The sequence below is a fragment of the Cyanistes caeruleus genome, chromosome 13, assembly GCF_971803275.1.
Source record: "Cyanistes caeruleus chromosome 13, bCyaCae1.hap1.1, whole genome shotgun sequence".
Taxonomy (NCBI): domain Eukaryota; kingdom Metazoa; phylum Chordata; class Aves; order Passeriformes; family Paridae; genus Cyanistes; species Cyanistes caeruleus.
In genome coordinates, this window is record NC_141713.1 from 9,754,615 (window position 1) to 9,772,204 (window position 17,590).

General features: G+C 43.5%; 2 protein-coding genes across 6 annotated transcripts in view; one reads left to right on the plus strand and one right to left on the minus strand.

The window, feature by feature from the left end:
- On the minus strand, window positions 1–13,756 carry WHAMM (WASP homolog associated with actin, golgi membranes and microtubules). The gene is made up of 10 exons (XM_086849906.1): window positions 13,051–13,756; window positions 10,239–10,412; window positions 8,755–8,905; window positions 8,095–8,264; window positions 7,255–7,420; window positions 6,121–6,308; window positions 4,705–4,791; window positions 4,525–4,620; window positions 3,612–4,149; window positions 1–1,314 (listed from the first exon to the last, which is right to left on the minus strand). Exons 1-10 carry the CDS (start codon window positions 13,588–13,590, stop codon window positions 1,019–1,021), a joined length of 2,406 nt encoding a protein of 801 aa, XP_086706032.1. The 5' UTR covers window positions 13,591–13,756; the 3' UTR covers window positions 1–1,018.
- Window positions 12,709–17,590, plus strand: part of FSD2 (fibronectin type III and SPRY domain containing 2) — a 19,398-nt gene continuing 14,516 nt past the window's right edge. Inside the window, exons 1-3 of one of the 5 annotated variants that reach the window (XM_086849907.1) lie at window positions 13,049–13,209; window positions 15,184–15,302; window positions 17,360–17,537. The gene's annotated coding sequence lies outside the window, so the exon portion shown is untranslated. Of the gene's footprint in view, window positions 13,210–15,183; window positions 15,303–15,659; window positions 16,025–16,193; window positions 16,324–17,359; window positions 17,538–17,590 lie in introns of those variants that run through there. The other 4 variants (XM_086849908.1, XM_023933941.2, XM_023933943.2 and 1 more) reach the window with 4 other exon arrangements.

A 17,590-nucleotide genomic window follows, 5' to 3' on the forward strand; every position in this document is an offset into this window, starting at 1 on the left:
TTCTTGTGTCAAGATATATTTTTATTAAGGGTCAGTATAAACTTCAAAAAAATAACTTGAATAATTTTCACCACTATCTACCCAAAATAGCAAGAGTCTCTAAATTGAATGCAGCTGAATTTTGAAGCAGTCAGCTTCCAGGCACAATGTAAATACCTGCCATTTATAAGGCCATCAGGTAATTTAAATTCATGAGAGTAGCTATAAACATGTATTGAAGCTCTCAGAGGAGAAATGCAGCCCTGCATTACAGGACTAAATCCTGAAAAATATTGTATACAATATTTTGGCTCTTTCCTTCATGTCAACAGGTCATTATAAATGTAGATGCATGGAAAACATTTAACATCTAGAAGTTCTCTATACTTAATGTTTCAGCTAAAAAAGTAAACTTTTCAGTAATTACTGCAGTACTGTTTATTTCAAACTTGAAACTGATTTTTCCAATCAGCATTATCAAGCCATCTGTAAGTGCACACTTTCTAACATGATGATAAATGGAGTATCCACATAGTTATTTAAATCAGCTGTATTAGACAAGCAAAATGTTTAAGAATTTTCTGGACAATGGAGGTAGGAGCAATATATTCCAGATTATGCTAAATTTTCTGGTCTGCCTCTGTCACCACATATTTGCTTCTACTTTTATCTGACAAAAGAGATTTTCAGTTATTTTTTCACTCCTTAAATTTTGTTGTGATAGCATTACCTACTGTGTAGTAACAATCTAAATAATGTATGTTTCAATCCAGAATTTCAGCTGTTTCAGATGTGGTGAAAACTCTGCATGGTTGAGCCAGGAACACCTATTAGTGCAAGCATAATTTAGAGTATGATTTATCATGCAAAAATATGAATCTGCAGCTCCTATAGAAGATCAGCAGGATTCTTTTACTTTACAAGACATTTTGGACTATGAGAACACCACACACAATCACACAGTTCTTTCATTTTGAAAGGGACAGTCTTCTACAATGTGCAAAACGAGGCACACCCTCTGTTCCAGTCAGTCAGTCTGTCATGCTGGCGAGCTGTCCCATTCTCCATTACTCTGATCGTTGTCCTCCTCTTCTTCAGAATCAGCAGACACTTTCTTAATTCTCTGCATGGCTGCCTTAATGCTTCTCTCTAGCTCATTAGGGGATCCTCTACTGACATGTCTCTCAGTATCTCGATTCACTTTCCTCAGTTTAACCCCTTGCCTTATGGCAGAGAGGATGCTGTCCTTCACAGAGGCGTACGGATTTGGCTGCTCCACTTTGCGGAGATGAACTTCACTGCGCTTCAGAGAAGCCAGAACTTCATCCATGGAACCTGCAACAGATAAATCTACTGTTACCAGAAGAAAGAATGAGACAACAACACTTAGGATGTATGAAACCCTACCCAAGTGTTCAGAGCTCTTCCTTTAATCTTTGCTAGTGACAGGAAAAAGAATGATCTGTTCTGGCACAGACTCTTTCAAGCTCTGCAACAGCAGGCTCTGGAACTGCTTTGAAAAAACAGTTAAAGCTTTTATATCTTGAATTGAGACTCCAATGCTTCATCATTACATAAGGTTGTGCTCTAAGGAAGAAATTATACACAAAGGACAATGCTCTTTTTCAATACAACTTTATGGGCTTTCAAAAAAATTTCACTGAACCAAAAAACTCTTGCATTCTGTGTTATAGACAACCCACCATCCCTCCCAGCCTGCCCAGAAGCCTGCTGAGACCGTCAATTGCATTTTTGCTCAGCCAAGAGATAAATGAAAGGATTTGAGTAGAAGGGCTCTAAAGTACACCACTGAAGCCACTGGGAGCTAGATCAGGCCCTATGCAAGCAGCTCTTTTCTGCATGGATTTAGAAACAATTCCTAATTTACAACATGATTTAGATCTCAGGTGTGTGTTTCTGAACTTCAGACCATGAAGGACAGCATACTGAGAGCTTCCACTAGACTTCCTGATACACGCTAATTTGTGTTTTACTCCTGCTGGACCCTTTGCTGCTTGCTCCAGACTGTCAGACAGAGAGGCTGTTTCCCTGGACAGCAATAGGTCCAGACCATCTGTGCCTCACAGCTAGATATATTTTTGCCATGCGCAGTGCACACAAGGTTATGTGATTAACATCAACCACTCGAAATGTAACATTCTGCTAAATCCTCTGGTACCTTCAGAGACTAAAAAGGATGAAGCAAAGATCCACCAGACTACCTTACAAAGCCTACAAGCAAGAGAGTCTTAAGTCTACTACCTAAATGGGCTGCCTGGTAAAAGATTAGTCAGACAAACAAATTATAAAAGAAGCCTCTCCTGGCTTTTCACATAGAAAGACACAAGAAGCCCATAACTAAAACCAACATGTTTATGAAGCTGTTTCATTAAGTCCCCATGGTAATTTAGCAATTACTATTACAGCTACTGACATGATGGCTTTCTTCAAGAAATAGGTGTAATTAACTAATCAGATCTCTCCAATAAACAAAAATAAACCAAGAATTATTTTTTATGCAAAAATAATGAAAAGACATCAATGTTAGGCTGTGAATGGCAGTAAATATTAGTTACCAGAAAGGCTGTTCCAATAGTAATCAGATTACTCTGGTGTACAACTCCTGTTGCTAATCAAGGCTTCTTAAGAGTATCTGTGGTAGAGTTATCCCATGGATATCCCATGCTGAAGTCTGCACTGGATGCACAGTAGTTTGCCATGGTAACTCAACTGTGTCTCAGCCCTTCAGCTGCTTGTACTTCCCCACAGCTTGGAAGAACTAAAAACGCTGAACTGCCCCTGATATTTCTGCCTGTGGTTTGCCTCTTAACTGATAGGATACAAAGGCTGCTTAGATGTATTGTGAAGAGTTGAAAAGGAAGAGGAATGTACCACGTTTAAAGACATTCTTCACTCTAGCATAAGCTCCACTGTGAAAAACAACAAAAAAATTTGCTGCCTTCCAGCTTAGATCAATCTCTCTGACATAGTCAAAATATCCACTCACCTCAGAGACAAAAATAAGCCTGTTAGCAGGATGCAACCAGTGCAGCCTTGGGAGGTTGCTGAGCTTTATTCTCATTCAAACTACCCCTTCAATTGCCAAGTTCAGCCTTCAATTACACCTGCATGATCTTGCTAACAGAGCAAAGGTGTAACAGAGCAGAATTTATTCCCCAGGAACGTATGCCAAAACTATTCACCTGCCTTTCAAATCCTGGCTGAATTCTGCATGAATTCTCCTAGGAAACCTTTATTTAGAAACCAAGCAAATTGTAAGTGGACACAAGCTGTGCATACCTTAGAAACGCAAGCAGCCCGACTGCCAGCTCTGTAGTACATAAATCATAAACACTAAAGTGTAGCCTTAGAACAGCTACAAATTTATCCATACTGGTCTGATTGGAGCATCAGGACCCTGTGAAGTGTCTCAAACAGGACACACAAATCATTGTCACTCATTTAACATCCTGAGCTATGGTCAGTGTTACTATATGTAGTTTCTTAGACCAAGCTTTCCAAGAGCCTCTTTCTCCTGATCAAAGCTACACATTATTCCTGTCCAGAAGCAGAGGGAAATACAAAATACAGGAAATGCATTAAAAAGCACCAGTTGATGTGAGCCTACTTACCTATGCAATTATTTATAGACCTCCTGGAGGAGTCATCCTGTTTGTGCAGTACAGAGCTTTCTGAGGGGCTGTCAGAGCTCAGGGGAAGTGGTTTATCCTCTGCTGCTGATGGTGATTTTAACTGGAGAGGTAGTGGGGGAGGTGGGGGCAGACAGGGCAAGGGAGGAGGAGGTGGAGGAGGGGGTGGAGGAGGGGGTGGAGGAGGGGGTGGTGAACATGGAGAGACCATCAATTCCTTGCTGTGCTTTTGTTCCTCTGTGTTACCATCAGTAACAAAAATCTGGACAGGGATATCTGCTGGGGTATTATGACATGAAGCTTTTGGTTCTTCGTCTCCTACAAGAACAATGCTCTGTGGCTGCTCGAGAGATGCCCGTACTCTTGATGAGGGTGCAGGGGACAGAACTTCTGGGGCTGCCCCTGTGCTTGATGCAGGAGGAGGGGACAGCACCACAGCCTGCTGAGGGATGTCTCGTGGCAACTTGGGACTGGGAGGCCGAGGACGAGATGTTTTCAGAACAACATGAGCTGGACACTTCTGAAAAAGAAATCACAAGGCAGGAGGGTCACATCTCCATTAGACTGACCAAAACATCAACCCCAATGAGATAAAAAGCCACAAAGCACAGACCTCTCTCATTCACCCATTCAAGAAAAAAATTCAACCCTGAATAAATTTAAATTAATGATAAAGCATTTATTTCAAAGCCATTTCCTTATCTATATTCTTTGCAACAGAGTCCACACCTGGAAACTGTATCTTTAGGAGATTTAATCCTCTTTACTCATTATACATAATCCTATTTTAGGATCCAAACAGTTGTCTGACTGGGACCACGCTCACATGTGAGCTGTGGCTACTTTCTGACACGTTTTGGCATCATTTAGGACTACTGCAGTTCACAGTACTTGCCTCCCTGAATACTTTCAGCCTCTCCAGTGTTTTCTGACGTTCCTGGCTTATCCAAGCTTTTTTCTTTTTCTCCTCCTCTTTTTGTTTGTCTCTCTTCTGCATTAAAACACAAGTAAGTGAGTTTCAGCGTGTGAAAACAAGCAGCTGCCAGACTCCCCAAGGCTGCTGTTTGGTACTTACTATCTGTATGCTGTGATGCTGCTGGAAGCGTTTTCTGCTCTCTTCTGCCTGCTGCAGTCTCTGCCGATGGCTTGCTTCACACTGATCCTGGGAGAAGAGCAGAATTCATGCAACTCTCAGTCAGTTCACATTTCCTGTGCACCAGCTCTGCCATTAACTCCTGTGCACAGGCCACAAAATAGCAACCACAGTTGGGTGCTTGGCTGTGGGACTCTTTCGTGGCTAATGCCAATGTTCTAATCACCCATATTTTTATTCATGCTCCTGCAAAAATGTATCTAGACATGACCCAACCCCTTTGTCTTACAGTTTGGCTAAAAAAATGAAAGGAAAAAAAGAAGAGCAGAAAGGGAGATGAAAAGAAGAAACAAGCTCATGCAAAGACACGAGGAAGAAGGCAAGAAAGAAGCTCACAGGGCACTACAAAAACACAAATATACTTTTTCCCCCTCTCCCTTATTTGCCATAACTCCCAAGTATAAAAGGCAGGGAAGCAAAGGTATGGGAAGCACAGTGAATACCTAGCAAGGGTACCTTCTGTTACTAACAAGTGCCACAGAGAAGCTGCAGGCTTCTATATTTTCTCTGGGAGTCACTTTTTGTCTCTGTACAGAGGGTGATTATCCACATGGCTGGACAAGTATTTGCAAATCATGTGGTATTTGGCTTCAGTTATACAACCAATAGACAGCAATTAAGTAAATGAAAACAGAAGCGAAAGAAGTGTTTGCCAAGGAAGCAGTTGCAAGCAAGAGACAATGATGGCTCACAAAACATTTCCAATGTAATTCCCAGTTTGTCCAGGCTACTGAGGGATAAAAGGTCAGACAGACTTGAACTTAAACTCTGCTCTCTGCCTCAGCAGAACTGCAGGTGCAAGGTAAACTCATCTTACTGAGAAGGTTCATGAGAGTCAACTTGTGTCTTCCTAGTGTTCTGCTCCAAATGGGAAACAAAGGAAAAACTGCCCTTTGCACAGAACTGAGGGGCTGGAGAGAGAACTGCAGCTGTTAGTTTCCCCTTCCTCCTGTTGAAAGGTAAAGTATCAGTGTGTGGGTTGTCCTATCCCTGCAGCTTCCTCCATACAAGGCCAGTTTCCTACTGCAGCTGCTTTGGAAAAGGCTGCTAGGGCAAAGCTCCAGCTGGCCCCACAGGGCTCTGGTAAGGTTTAGCTGATGGGGGGACCACCCAGGTCACCCAGGTGAGTTTGCGCCCTCTTTCTAAGCCAGAGACACACTTGCACCACACCAGAGAGTGTAAAAGCTGGCTTAAAATCACATTGCCCCTCTTTCTGCTTGCAGGCCTTGGCACTGAGACTTGTATGCTCCACCCAAACTTCCCTAATTGTTTCCTGTCCATCCCTCGTGAGTCAAGGCATCAGCTGAAGAAAATGCACATCTCCAGGACTGCATTTACTTTTTTGTTCCTGAGGTAGGCTCTCCTCGCACAGACAGTCCCACGCTTTGTCTCCAACTGCTTAGTCTTCTGCCTCAGCATCGTCATTGCTGACAAGTTAGCGTAATGTTGTCCCATGGTCTGTTCAATGACCTTGAGCTCCTCAGGATTTTCACATGTATCATAGTAAACAACTTCATCCTGTTTCTCTAAAAAGGCATTTGGCATTTTTTAAGAAACCAAAAATTGCCACAGTTATTTAAACATTTAAAGAGCTAATGACATCTTAAAAGCCATTGAAGGCAGTGAGTTAGTTATGAGTAAGTGTAAAGCTCCAGAGCTGAGCTGGGTCCTTCACAGTCATATGCAAACATGTCACGTTACTCACAAGGGTGCTTTGCAGGATCAAATTTATGCTGTTAGCATTTGTTATTTAGCTTCCTCTTTCAAATGCCTCCCTGTGTTTTAACTCCTACCTTCACCAACTGGAGTTTTCCTGGAAAATGGGAGACTCCTCTGATCAACACTGGGTGTCTTATTTTACTATTTACCACGCTCCAGTTATGTAACAAGTGGCAGCATTGTTTATTTCACAGGATACATGTTAACAGAGAATTCCTATGCACAAGTAAGAACATGACTGGTGCCTAACTCGGTGTAACTATCAGAGAAAGACACTTAAACTGGAAGACAGTAGTGTTCAGGTACCATTCTAGCTATAACCATCTCTTTTTGTCATTATAGGATGCATTTTGTAATTTCTACATGTTAGATTAGTATAGATTATGATGAATTTTAAGACCTATTTCAGCAGGTTCATGATACCCAGCTTCTGCACGTAGATCTTGTAGCTATTAGAGCACTTAAGCACTGTCAATATAAATTACTCCATGCTAAACCAAGGCACGCACATGTCACAGCTGCTGGCAACATGAGCAAACAGTGTGGCTTTTTTTTAAAACTTGTGTTATCAAATTAGTGCCTAATTAATCAAAAGACAAAATATCAGATGGTGCCATAGCATTAATGTTTTCCAGCAATGCTTTCTACTAGCAAGACCCGAGCAGTGATATCTGGTTTTTTTAAACTGAAAACAGAGCAGGCTATGTCACTTCTGTGTTCTGAATATGTGCTTAAATAACATTTTATTCTCACCTTTAATCTGTCTCTTTATAGCGTCCAACTGTACAATAAGCAGCATCTCTTCATGTTTCAATACTTCAAGCTGTACATTATATAATTCCAGCTGTATTTCATAATACTGTATTTCCAACTCCTCCACTATACTTAAATTCTCTTCTTGTTCACCAAGATTCTCCATCTGTAACAGAAAATAAAAAACATTAGTAACAAAATATGCACACATGAAACATGTCTGGATGCACAAATGCCTGTAAGGAGCCTGGTCTAACTGGCAGCTGCTTTGATATGGAAAACAATGGAGCATTAGAAATGGCTTGGAGCAGAAACTCAGAGAACCAGAGAGCCTTATTAACCTAAAGTATAAATTTACCTTAAGTTTACCAGGAGAGACTTCATTATAATCTGCACAAATGATACTGCTCCTGAAAACTATTATATATGCTACAGAGCACTACACTTGGAAAATAAATATCAGGTACTCCTAGCAACAGTTAGGTCTAAGGCATCTAAGATTAATATTAGAATAAGTATCTTAATTTTTCAGTGTCCTCTGAAATAATACCTGGTCTTTATCTCCCTAAAATGAAATAATTTCAAATATTATTATCACAAATGCTCAAATGATACTTGAACTGTAAAAGCATGTATCTCAAGCTTTGCTGAGTGTCCTCAAACATGCAGGAGCAATTTAAAATCTGCAGCCATGCATTTTCCACCACATAAAACTGTGCTGAAAACCTAAATTGTTTCAAAGGCAAAGACTTCAAAAGCCTACTCTCATGACCATTTCAGTAGGTTTTGATCAGCCCTTCAAACAACAGTGACAGAAAAGGAGGCTTTGTAAGGTCTTACGAGTTTCTGAATGCCAGTTCTCTTCTGTTTCAGGCACAACTCTCTTGCCCTCAGATGCTGAAGGGTTTCTTTTGCTAACATATATTTCAAGTTTTCTAAGCGTGGCAAAGCTGATGCCCAGGTGGTTTTACCAAATCTCTCCTCATCTTGTTCCATGTGTTTGTGCATTGCTGTGGATTAAAACATAGCAGTAAAACATGAGAAATGCAGTGTACTAATCGCCCTCGTGTGTTTCTCAAGTATTAAAAATGCTAATCTTATTAAACGATTTCTGAAGCTTTAGAAATTACGAGATTACAAAGTAGAATTTGTGATCTTATACATGTAAGTAAAATACTTCATTGCACCATGGAAACATACCCTAGCAGTTGCACAGCAACATACTCTGTTCACATGCTGAAATCCTTGAGGCTTGCACATCAAGCATTAAAAGCACCCACGGTGGTTTTTGTACAGAGCTTTGCAGCCCTAAGTCTCAGGCAAGTCAAATCCAAGTTGTAAAACAAATTGGTTAAAAGATATACATCTTAAGTGAATAAAATATTTCTTTCATAAGCTGGACACTCACACAAACCTCAGGTTCTGCACAGAGATAAGAAGAGCTCTCAGTCACCTAAGTTAGGTATTTACACAACCGTTTGTGTAAATCATTCTGATTACCTGTCAAAGCCTTTACAGTTTCCTTGAAGTAGTTCACTGTGATATCCTGAATGGAGCACACAGCACTCTCAGCTCGCTTAGTCCATTCTTCAGCATCCTTCTGCAAAGCTGCTACTCTTCTAGGCCCCAGCTTATCATACTGCAAAGATTTCTACAAGGACAGGAAATTCTTAGTTACCACCTGGTTTCCAGAGAGGTGCAGCCACACTATGCTACACTTGGAGACATTTCGAGCATGATGGAAAACATGACGTTCCCCTCACCTGTCACAAAGTGAATCACTGCTCATTCCTGTTTCACATTCTCTAGGCTAATTCAGAACCTTTGTTCTCCAATCCTGACCTCACATTTGGATTAATTTACTTCTTAAATATTTTTAAACTATCATCTTTAAAATTACATCCAACACAAGTGGATTTTGTTGTGGTTTTATTGTTACTAAGTGGTTTTTTGTTGTTACTAAAAGTAACTCTTCTACGTGCAATGTTCTCTTCTATTTTTCCCCACGTGTTGACAGCACATTGCACCAGCAGGTTCTCCAGTTTGGCAGTTCTTCCACACAGGAACAGGGATACAGAAAAGAAACATAAGAGAATGTTTTCAAGTCCATAAAGGAGACACGGATACAAGCCCAGTATTCAAATATATTTTTAAAATGATTATATTTCAAATGCGCCTAAATATCCCTTACAGGGTTATTATTTTTTTCATATGAACTTAGTTTCATTCTTTCCAAATTCCATTTTATTTTTCAGAACAGTACATTGAACATATTTTTGTCACAGGTTTAGATCTTCAGTACCCAAACACCTTAATCTAAACTTAAAACTGTTCTGCTCCTTTTGAGAACATTAACAGCTCACTTTATTTTAACACACTATTTAAGGAAACTCAACATAGCAAATGGCTGTCATTTCCAGGGGCATCACAACTTTCAGAATGTGCTTCCAGTTTAAGATGCACATAAAGTGAAAGCAGTGACAACTGATATGTTTTCATCTATAGTTCTAGCAGGTTGTAGCATAACAGAAAACTCCTTTAAGTGGTAAGGTCTCCATCTTCTGTTCTACCTCCACAACTGAGTTAATCTGGTGCATCAGCATTCCTGAAGGATGACATTCTCAATGTCAAAAACTAATCCCATGGAAGGTGGCACAACAAAGGCTACTTATATCAGAGTAAATTCAGGCCCCCAGAGTAAACCCCAGGGAGGTGGAGCCTGGGGATATTCTCCTATTTAGTGGGACACTGGTGGGAAGTCAGCAGCAGTTCTAGTCAAGCAATTATCATGGACTCCAAGATCCTCTGAGAGTGGCTCTGCCCTAACTCTGAACTTGTCAGTCACGTTTGGTGGTTTGGGAGATGAAAAAACGCAGGTACAGATAGAAGTAGGGAATGTTACATGATCTGAGCCTGAACTGCTCCAAGAGCAGCTGATGCCCCACTATGTAGCTTGGCCTTTCACTTTGTAGAGGCAGACTTACCAGGATTTCCAGTTTGTACAGTGTCGCCAGCTCTCGCATATCTCTGAAGGGCTGCAATAAATACTGGTAGAATTGTGTTGCCATGGTGACCAAATCCTGATAAGCTTCATCTTCTTCTTCATAAACCTTCATCAAAGCCACCATTGTGTCAGCACTTTTATGCTGCTGCAGAACCTAGGGGGATAAAAGGTAAATCAGACACGGCTGCTTTGCACTCATGTGTGCTGGATGCTGCCAGGCTCCAGTGGGAAGGACCTGTCCTTCCACAGCCAAGACCTCCCACTGCACAGGAGGCCTGTGCCAGGCATTCTGCAGCTACCCCAGATGAAAATACCCCCAACACCACACTCTGAAAGGCAGTAACTTCTGTACATTCCATCAGGAGCCTGCAAGGAGCATCCTGCCTAGGGTGTCCACCAGAAACATTCTAATAACTGTGTACAGATGGCTTGGTTGCTGCTTTTTATAAACATAAATGGGAATCATGGGAACTCTGTACTGGAAGGACAAGCAAGGTATTCTTAAGCTAGCTGTTGCATTGCTTCCACAATTACTAAATGCCTGCTAATGAGTTTCTGGATCCAGAATTTCTGACTTCAGGCACAGAAAAAAAACAGACTGGCATTTACTTCTGATACACCCTGCAGTTAAATTCCTTTAACGTTTGTATAATTTATAATAACTTTTTCTAACCTCAGTTCTAGTGGTATTACACTTTGTAAGTCATAATTCTTCCATGGAATTACTGCCTTTTGATACACTAGGCCCTATTTATTTCCTTCTATGACAAAATAAAAAGTTGGGGATTTCCCCTCAGTTGCATTTGTTTACTGGTACCAATCAAAGCTTCAATGATTTTTCTTTGACACCAGCTGGCAGAGGCCATAGCATGCTCTACATGCCAGGATAGAGTGAGCTGGCTGAGAAAGCACAGCTAAGTTTCACTGAGAAACAGACCGTACTGGAAGGACAGTGTGTGCTCTGCAGCTCCATAAAGAGGGAAGGGGATGGGAGGGGTGTGCATGCTACCAGTAGTGAGAAAAGGCATTAAAACAAATAAGCTTGGGTTGTGTTGCAACTGAAAAGCACTGAAATTAAAGCATCACCTTTGCTCTTGCCAGCTGAGTCTGGGTAAGACAGCAGAGTTCCCATGTATGGAGGAATTTCCCTAGAGAAAATCTGTGGAAGTCAGCTCAAGGGCATTTCCCACCCATCCTGTCTGGAGGCCTGGCATGCTTTTGCCCCACTGTGGAAGCCAAATACAAATGCAAGAGCTGACTTTCTGGTTCTTATTCTAAAAGCAAGAAGTGAGGGTCATGCTGCTCCTGCAAGATGCTTTGAGTAAGTAGAGGGCAAGTATTAGTGAAGGTCATGAAAAAGGAAAAAAGGATGCTCTGGTACTTCAGGTTGGTTTAATGTCTGTTTCTTGAATCTTCCATAACTTGGTCTAGACTACAATATAATGAATTTATGTCCCTGTTAGGCCTGCAGCACCACTCTACAGAATGTTGAGCCGTATCTAAAACATAGCTGGAAATTGCAGAGTAACTATCAGAGGCACCAAGCCGTACCTCATCACCAAGCCCCAAACTGCCACAGAGCTGAACATGCTTGTGCTGCTTCCAAAAGAATGTGGTGGCTGGAATGTATTTCTAACAGGGCTGTGAACTGTTAGCCAGTGACAGACACTGACATTTGTATACAACAAGGTACATGTTAATGTAAACTAAAGCCGTATTTTTAAAACCAGTGTCTTTCTGAAAAAGTAGTGTTGTTTCATCTGTTAAATACTGCAGTAGGAAAGAGAAATAGGAAATCAACTTTCATAACTTTTCTCCAAAGCATGATCACTTTCATAAAATACCTTTCAGCTTACTTTGCCAGAAAATAGACCGTAAACAGGTACTGCAAGAAACAGCAGCAACACACTGGTGAGCCTGAACTATCTGTAACTCCTCAACATTCCCAGGTGCTAACTGCAACTCTGTTACTACATACCACCCTTTAAATTCATGCTTACAAGGGAAAAGGATCCAGGAACACATCTACAGCAAGAAACCTAAGGTGCCAACAAAAGAAAGTGCTATCATCATTCAATCATTAGGGCAAAATTTTACACCTAAAAAAACAACAAACCCTCACACAACTTCTTTGAATACAAACCACTTATTTGTACAGGCCCAGGACTAAGTTTGGACTTAATAAAAGGCTGAGAATCCCCCAGTTACAAGCATTACTGCAAACATGTAGTCTGAGACCTTCACAGGGAGGTTAGAAAATTAGCACATTATTGTATTCTCCTCTTCGGTTACTGTTCCACCCATTGCCCAACACCGCTGGATGTTTTTAGCAATGTGTTTTTGTAGGAGTGCCTGCAGCTTAAGTAACAACCCCAACGCCTTACACTGACTGCCCACGCGGAGGTGGCTTATTTCCCACTCGGTAAAGGTGGGAAAGACCGATGACACTCAGTATTTCATAAAGCTGACTTTGTGACTTCCAGATAGAGAAGTGTTTGCATAAGCACAAATCTGGACACTGGACAACGCCACGAGCAAGTTGGTGGAAGACTTTGTCACCCTTGCTCACGTGAGTCTGGCGAGTGTGCCCTGATCGATGAAGTCCCAGCAGCGGCTGCCAGGCTTATCCTGAAGCTCCCCGGTGAGCACAAGCTGAGGCTCAGACAGGTGCACCCATGGGCTGAGTGCGGCACCGAACACTGCACCCAGCCCTACACCGAGGGGACCCCGCTCCTGCCCGGCAGCTCCCGCTCCCGCTCCCTCCGCCCCGCGCCCGGCCCCGGGGCCCGTACCCGCCGCAGGGCCTCCTTGGCCCGGGCCAGGTGGCCACGCAGGGCCTTCCCGCGGAGCTCGTGGAGGCTCTCGAAGTATTCGTCATCGCAGCAGCGGTCGGCGGCGAAGAGCGCGTCCAGCACTACGCGGCCGCCGCAGAGCTCCAGGGCCCAGCCCAGGTACAGCTCCAGCGCCCGGCACAGCTCCTGCAGCTCGGCCTCATCCGGCGCGGCTCCGCCGGGGAACAGCACGGCCCAGAGCCCGCCGGCCGCCGCGCCGGGCAGCGCGGGCGGCAGCTCGGGGAAGGCGGGCTCCAGGCGCGGGCACACGGCCGACAGCTGCCGATGGACGCCGCGCAGGGCCGGCGCCGAGAAGAGCCCGGCCCAGCTCTGCGGGGCCTGCTCCGCCGCCTCCGCCCGCCCGTGGCAGGTCACCGCGAACGCGCCCTCCGCGCCGTTCCAACCCACGAGGAAGCGGAGCCGCGGCGGCGGCTGGGGCTCGGCGAAGGCGGTGTCGCGCACGGCCACCCACCCCTCCAGGCTGTCCGGCTGCGGCTCCATCGCCACAGCGGCGACCGCGACCCCGCGGGCCCCGGAGCGAAACAGAAACCGATCGGCGGGAGGGGCGGGGCCACGTCATCCGCAGCTCCCGCGCCCATTGGCGGGAGCGGCGGGGGAGGGCCGGGGGCGGGGTCAGAGGGGGCGGGGCCGAGGCGGAGGCGGGGCCAGGGCGGCTCTCACGGTGGGCGTGTTAAATAAACAGTGCAATAGTAAAAGGCGTGAGAGGACTGGCCTCGAAAAGGCCGTTTTTTACAGGATCGTGGAATGGGATGAGTTGGGTTGGGACCCCAAAGAGCATCGCGTTCCCACCCCTCTGCCATGGGCACGGACTCCTTCCAGCAGGCCAGGTTCCTCAGAGCTCCATCTAACCTGACCTTGAGCGCCTTCAGGAATGGGGCGTCCACACCTTCCCTGGGCGGCCAGTGCCACAGCCTCACCACCTCACAGTGAAGAATTTCATCCTAATATGTAACCTAAAACTACTCTCAATTTGAGCCCGTTCCCCCTTGTCATGTCAGTACATGCTCTCGCAAATAACCTTGCCCCATCTTTCCTGTGTGTTTCCTTCAGGTACTGGAAGGGGAAAGCTTTGTGAAATAAGCCGCTATTCCTGTGAGGAGTGGTGGGCAGGGAGCACAGGGCACACAGCCCCGCATTTGAGCGGCTGCCTGAGGGGCCATTTTCCTCTCGGCCACCATTCCTGTGGTCTTCACAAAAGTCCATGAGGTGTTGCTGTCTCCAAAGCCAGGCAAAGCCCACACTCCTTCCCCACACTGCCTTGAGGCAGCACTCGAGCCCTGGGGCCCTGTGCCCACAGTCAAAGGGTGCTTGTGGTGGCACCCAGCTCAGCCCTGAGGTCACCATGCTTTGTATAAATGCCACCCAAACGCTGCCTCACGGGCACTGAGGGGAGCAGAGAGCAGCACGGTGACTGAACAAGAGCTGGCTTATTCAGGCCCTGTGTCCAAGGCAGAATGTAATTCACTATCCACCAAATGTCATATTCCAGTCTTTGGCAGCAAAGCTGACACTGCTAATTTTTCGAGAAATTAAGGCCTACAAGATAGCGTAATTTAAAGCAAAAGTAAGCTCTCATTTGAAAAATTAATCAGATCTGTCAGATAGCATAAATGTTAATGTTTCAGCAAGGGCTGCATCACTTATGTGAAAAGACTTCTGCTCTAATCTCACAGATGATAGAAGCACTGCTAGGGGTAATGAGATCATGCCTACATGGGCAATTAACTTGTGATTCCTCACCAAACAGCAAACAATTGCACTGCTAGAAAAATGAGGAAATGACACCAAGATTAGAAAAATGAGGAAATGACACCATGATTGGAAAAAGCAGAGCTGTGTCAAGATCTAATAGACATTGTCCCTTGTGGTGTCCCCTGAGCTCAAGCCATATATAATACAACATTCTCAGAAGTGCTTATAAATCTACTGCCAGCAGGGCTGGCTCGGTAGTGTGTTCGCAAGCAGCAGCCTGAGTGTGCTGGGCAGCTGAGAGTTTGAGTAGATTTGAAAAGTTAAAGTGCTACAGCAGTCACAATAATCAGTGGTAATACACAGTCTTTTTTTTTTTATCAGGTGGACCCCTACTGAGCACAGACTGAAGGGGTATGTTCCTATAAAAACCTCCCTGGTGGGGCCATTGTCTGCTTTCTTCACTATAATTAGCTTTCCAGAGGTTGGCCTACACCCACAGGGTGAGGATATATGGATATGTATAAGAAGCATATGCAACACTATGATTTTTTTTTTCTAAATTCTAAATTTTCTGGTTTTTTCTTCCTTATACATGATCATGATTCCAATTCAGCCCCATAGTAAAGCTCCTGCTAATTTGAGAAGAGGACTTTACCAGTAAGTGTTTGCAAAGAACAGAACAGGTACTTCCATTAAGTTGTGCAACTCTGTAAACACATGTCCAGTCATGTGAGTTGTTTGCACTTTTGGTGTATCCCACACACGATACTCTGCCTAACACCCCAGCCTTGGAAATCACACCCAGAGGCAATGAATGCACTCTGCAGCGTTTATTAATTACACCTCCAAAAGTGAGAGGGTGCTCTGGTTTTAGTGAGAGCTCTCTGTAACTGTTCTAAGTATTTCAGATCCAGGAATGAACCCTCAGAGCCTGTTCTCAGTGTATGACATTCATCCTGGTGACACTCAAGTAGCACACTGCTGAAGGACAGCCAGGGCACATCTATATTTGTGCCATTGCTCATTGCTGGTATGCCCCTATCTGAGCAAAGAGGCAGGGTAGGGTTACCGCAGTAAGTCTTCCAACTGCAGTTATAGGAAAGTGGGAAGGAATTGCTTTCGTGTGAATTAATTTTTACTAGGGGGAATAGAAGTTAACTTTGATACCATCTGAGCTATCAGAAGAATTTATGGCGTCTTAAGATAGAAGGCAAGTTTTTAGGTAGTAACATTCTTTGTTATGTATTTATGATAACTGACAGTCACGGATCTAAACGTGCTTCATGTAATTTTATCTGTGCCTGCAAAGCAAGCAAACACTGAGCAATCATCTGAAAATCTTATTTAGGCAGCAGGATTGCAGACAAGCTTAATTATGCTCATTTTAATTTATTTAATTTCATTTTGGTAGGAAAAATAAATGTTAATTCACTTTTCTAATTAGTAGTAGCTTCTAAAGCAAGCCTTATTGTTTTAATTATGGGGAAAAAAGTCTTTGCGGGAGCCAGACAACATTTTCTGGTATGTGTTAAGACCTTTTCTCTGTTTAAAATGTTAGAATTTGCATGATTTACTTTATTGCCTTTAGCGGAAATAGTATTTCTGCCTAACTTCAGTGTTTTTGTCTGTAGCAGATGTTGCTAGCTGTAGAATCCACACCCATGTCTGCAGTGCCAGAAGACAAATTATGAACTTCTGTGTGCATTTTCTTACAGATCTGTAGGGCTGGTCTCAGCCAGAGAGTGCAAAATGGCTCAGTATTTTTCACTGGTTTGAGAAGTTGCTTTCTACTACGTCACTGATTGTGTTGACTCTGTTAGCTAAGCATTTCTCAGGAAAATTAGTAAAATATTGATGAAAAAAATTTGAGGTAATAGCAACTACTCAACAAAGACCATAAATGGTAGTTTGAAAGCAAATGTATGTGAAAGCTTATCCAGAAGCTCTGTTAACATTGACGTCTGATTGATCTTTTGGCTTTTTTTCTTTTGTGAGAAGGTGATTTTAAAGCTTTCATATGCTTCACTTACCTAGGACTGGAAATAACTACAGGTTAATTGACATTCAGCTGAAATCTTTCCATGAAATCTTTTGCTTGTAGTACTAAACTGCTGATAAAATTGATCTGAGTAGTTTTGTAGCTATGATTCCATTCATGCTGGTGAGCAGTGGAGGGCTGCTGGGGACATTTCAGTTCAGAGAGAGGTCCAACTCTGTTCTGGCCTTATTTCACTACTGTTAATACAGACTGGCTGGAAAGAGTGGGCTTGGGGAATCAGCATTAAAATTGCCTCTGCAGTTTTAATGTTGTCCCACGTGCATCTGCTTTATCATACAGCTTTGCATGTCGCCTGCACGTGCTCTTTTCACACTTTCCACCTTGCACAGAATAGACAAAATGTGCAAGGTTTGGGTCAGAGCAGGCATCTCTCAGTCCAGAGGTCAATGGCCTGCCTTGCTCCCTAGATACTGGATGCTTTATATGTTAAAATGTATATTTTCCATGGCACATGAGAACCCCCAAAGGGCAGTATGTTTTCTCTGTGATATTTTTTAGAAAGGACCCAAGACCTGGACTCAAGTTTCAGTATTAAGAACAGCAACTTGAAAAATACAGAACAGGACTTTTCAGAGCATTTACTAGTGTGTTCAGTGGCATCAGTGGTCACAACAGAGGACATTCTGCATTATGCCTGACTGACAGCTCAGAAAACATGCTTGACAGCAGCTGAAGGGTGAGCAAGCTTCAAACCAGGCCATTTCCAATTGCACAGAACAGTACTAACTG

Coding starts and splice junctions, on each gene's coding strand:
- WHAMM (XM_086849906.1), bottom strand. CDS start 13,590: ATGGAGCCGCAGCCGGACAGCCTGGAGGGGTGGGTGGCCGTGCGCGAC. Junction 7,421..8,094: donor GAACTGGCATTCAGAAACTC/GTAAGACCTTAC, acceptor TTTCTGTTACAG/ATGGAGAATCTTGGTGAACA. Junction 4,621..4,704: donor AGCATCACAGCATACAGATA/GTAAGTACCAAA, acceptor GTTTTAATGCAG/AAGAGAGACAAACAAAAAGA.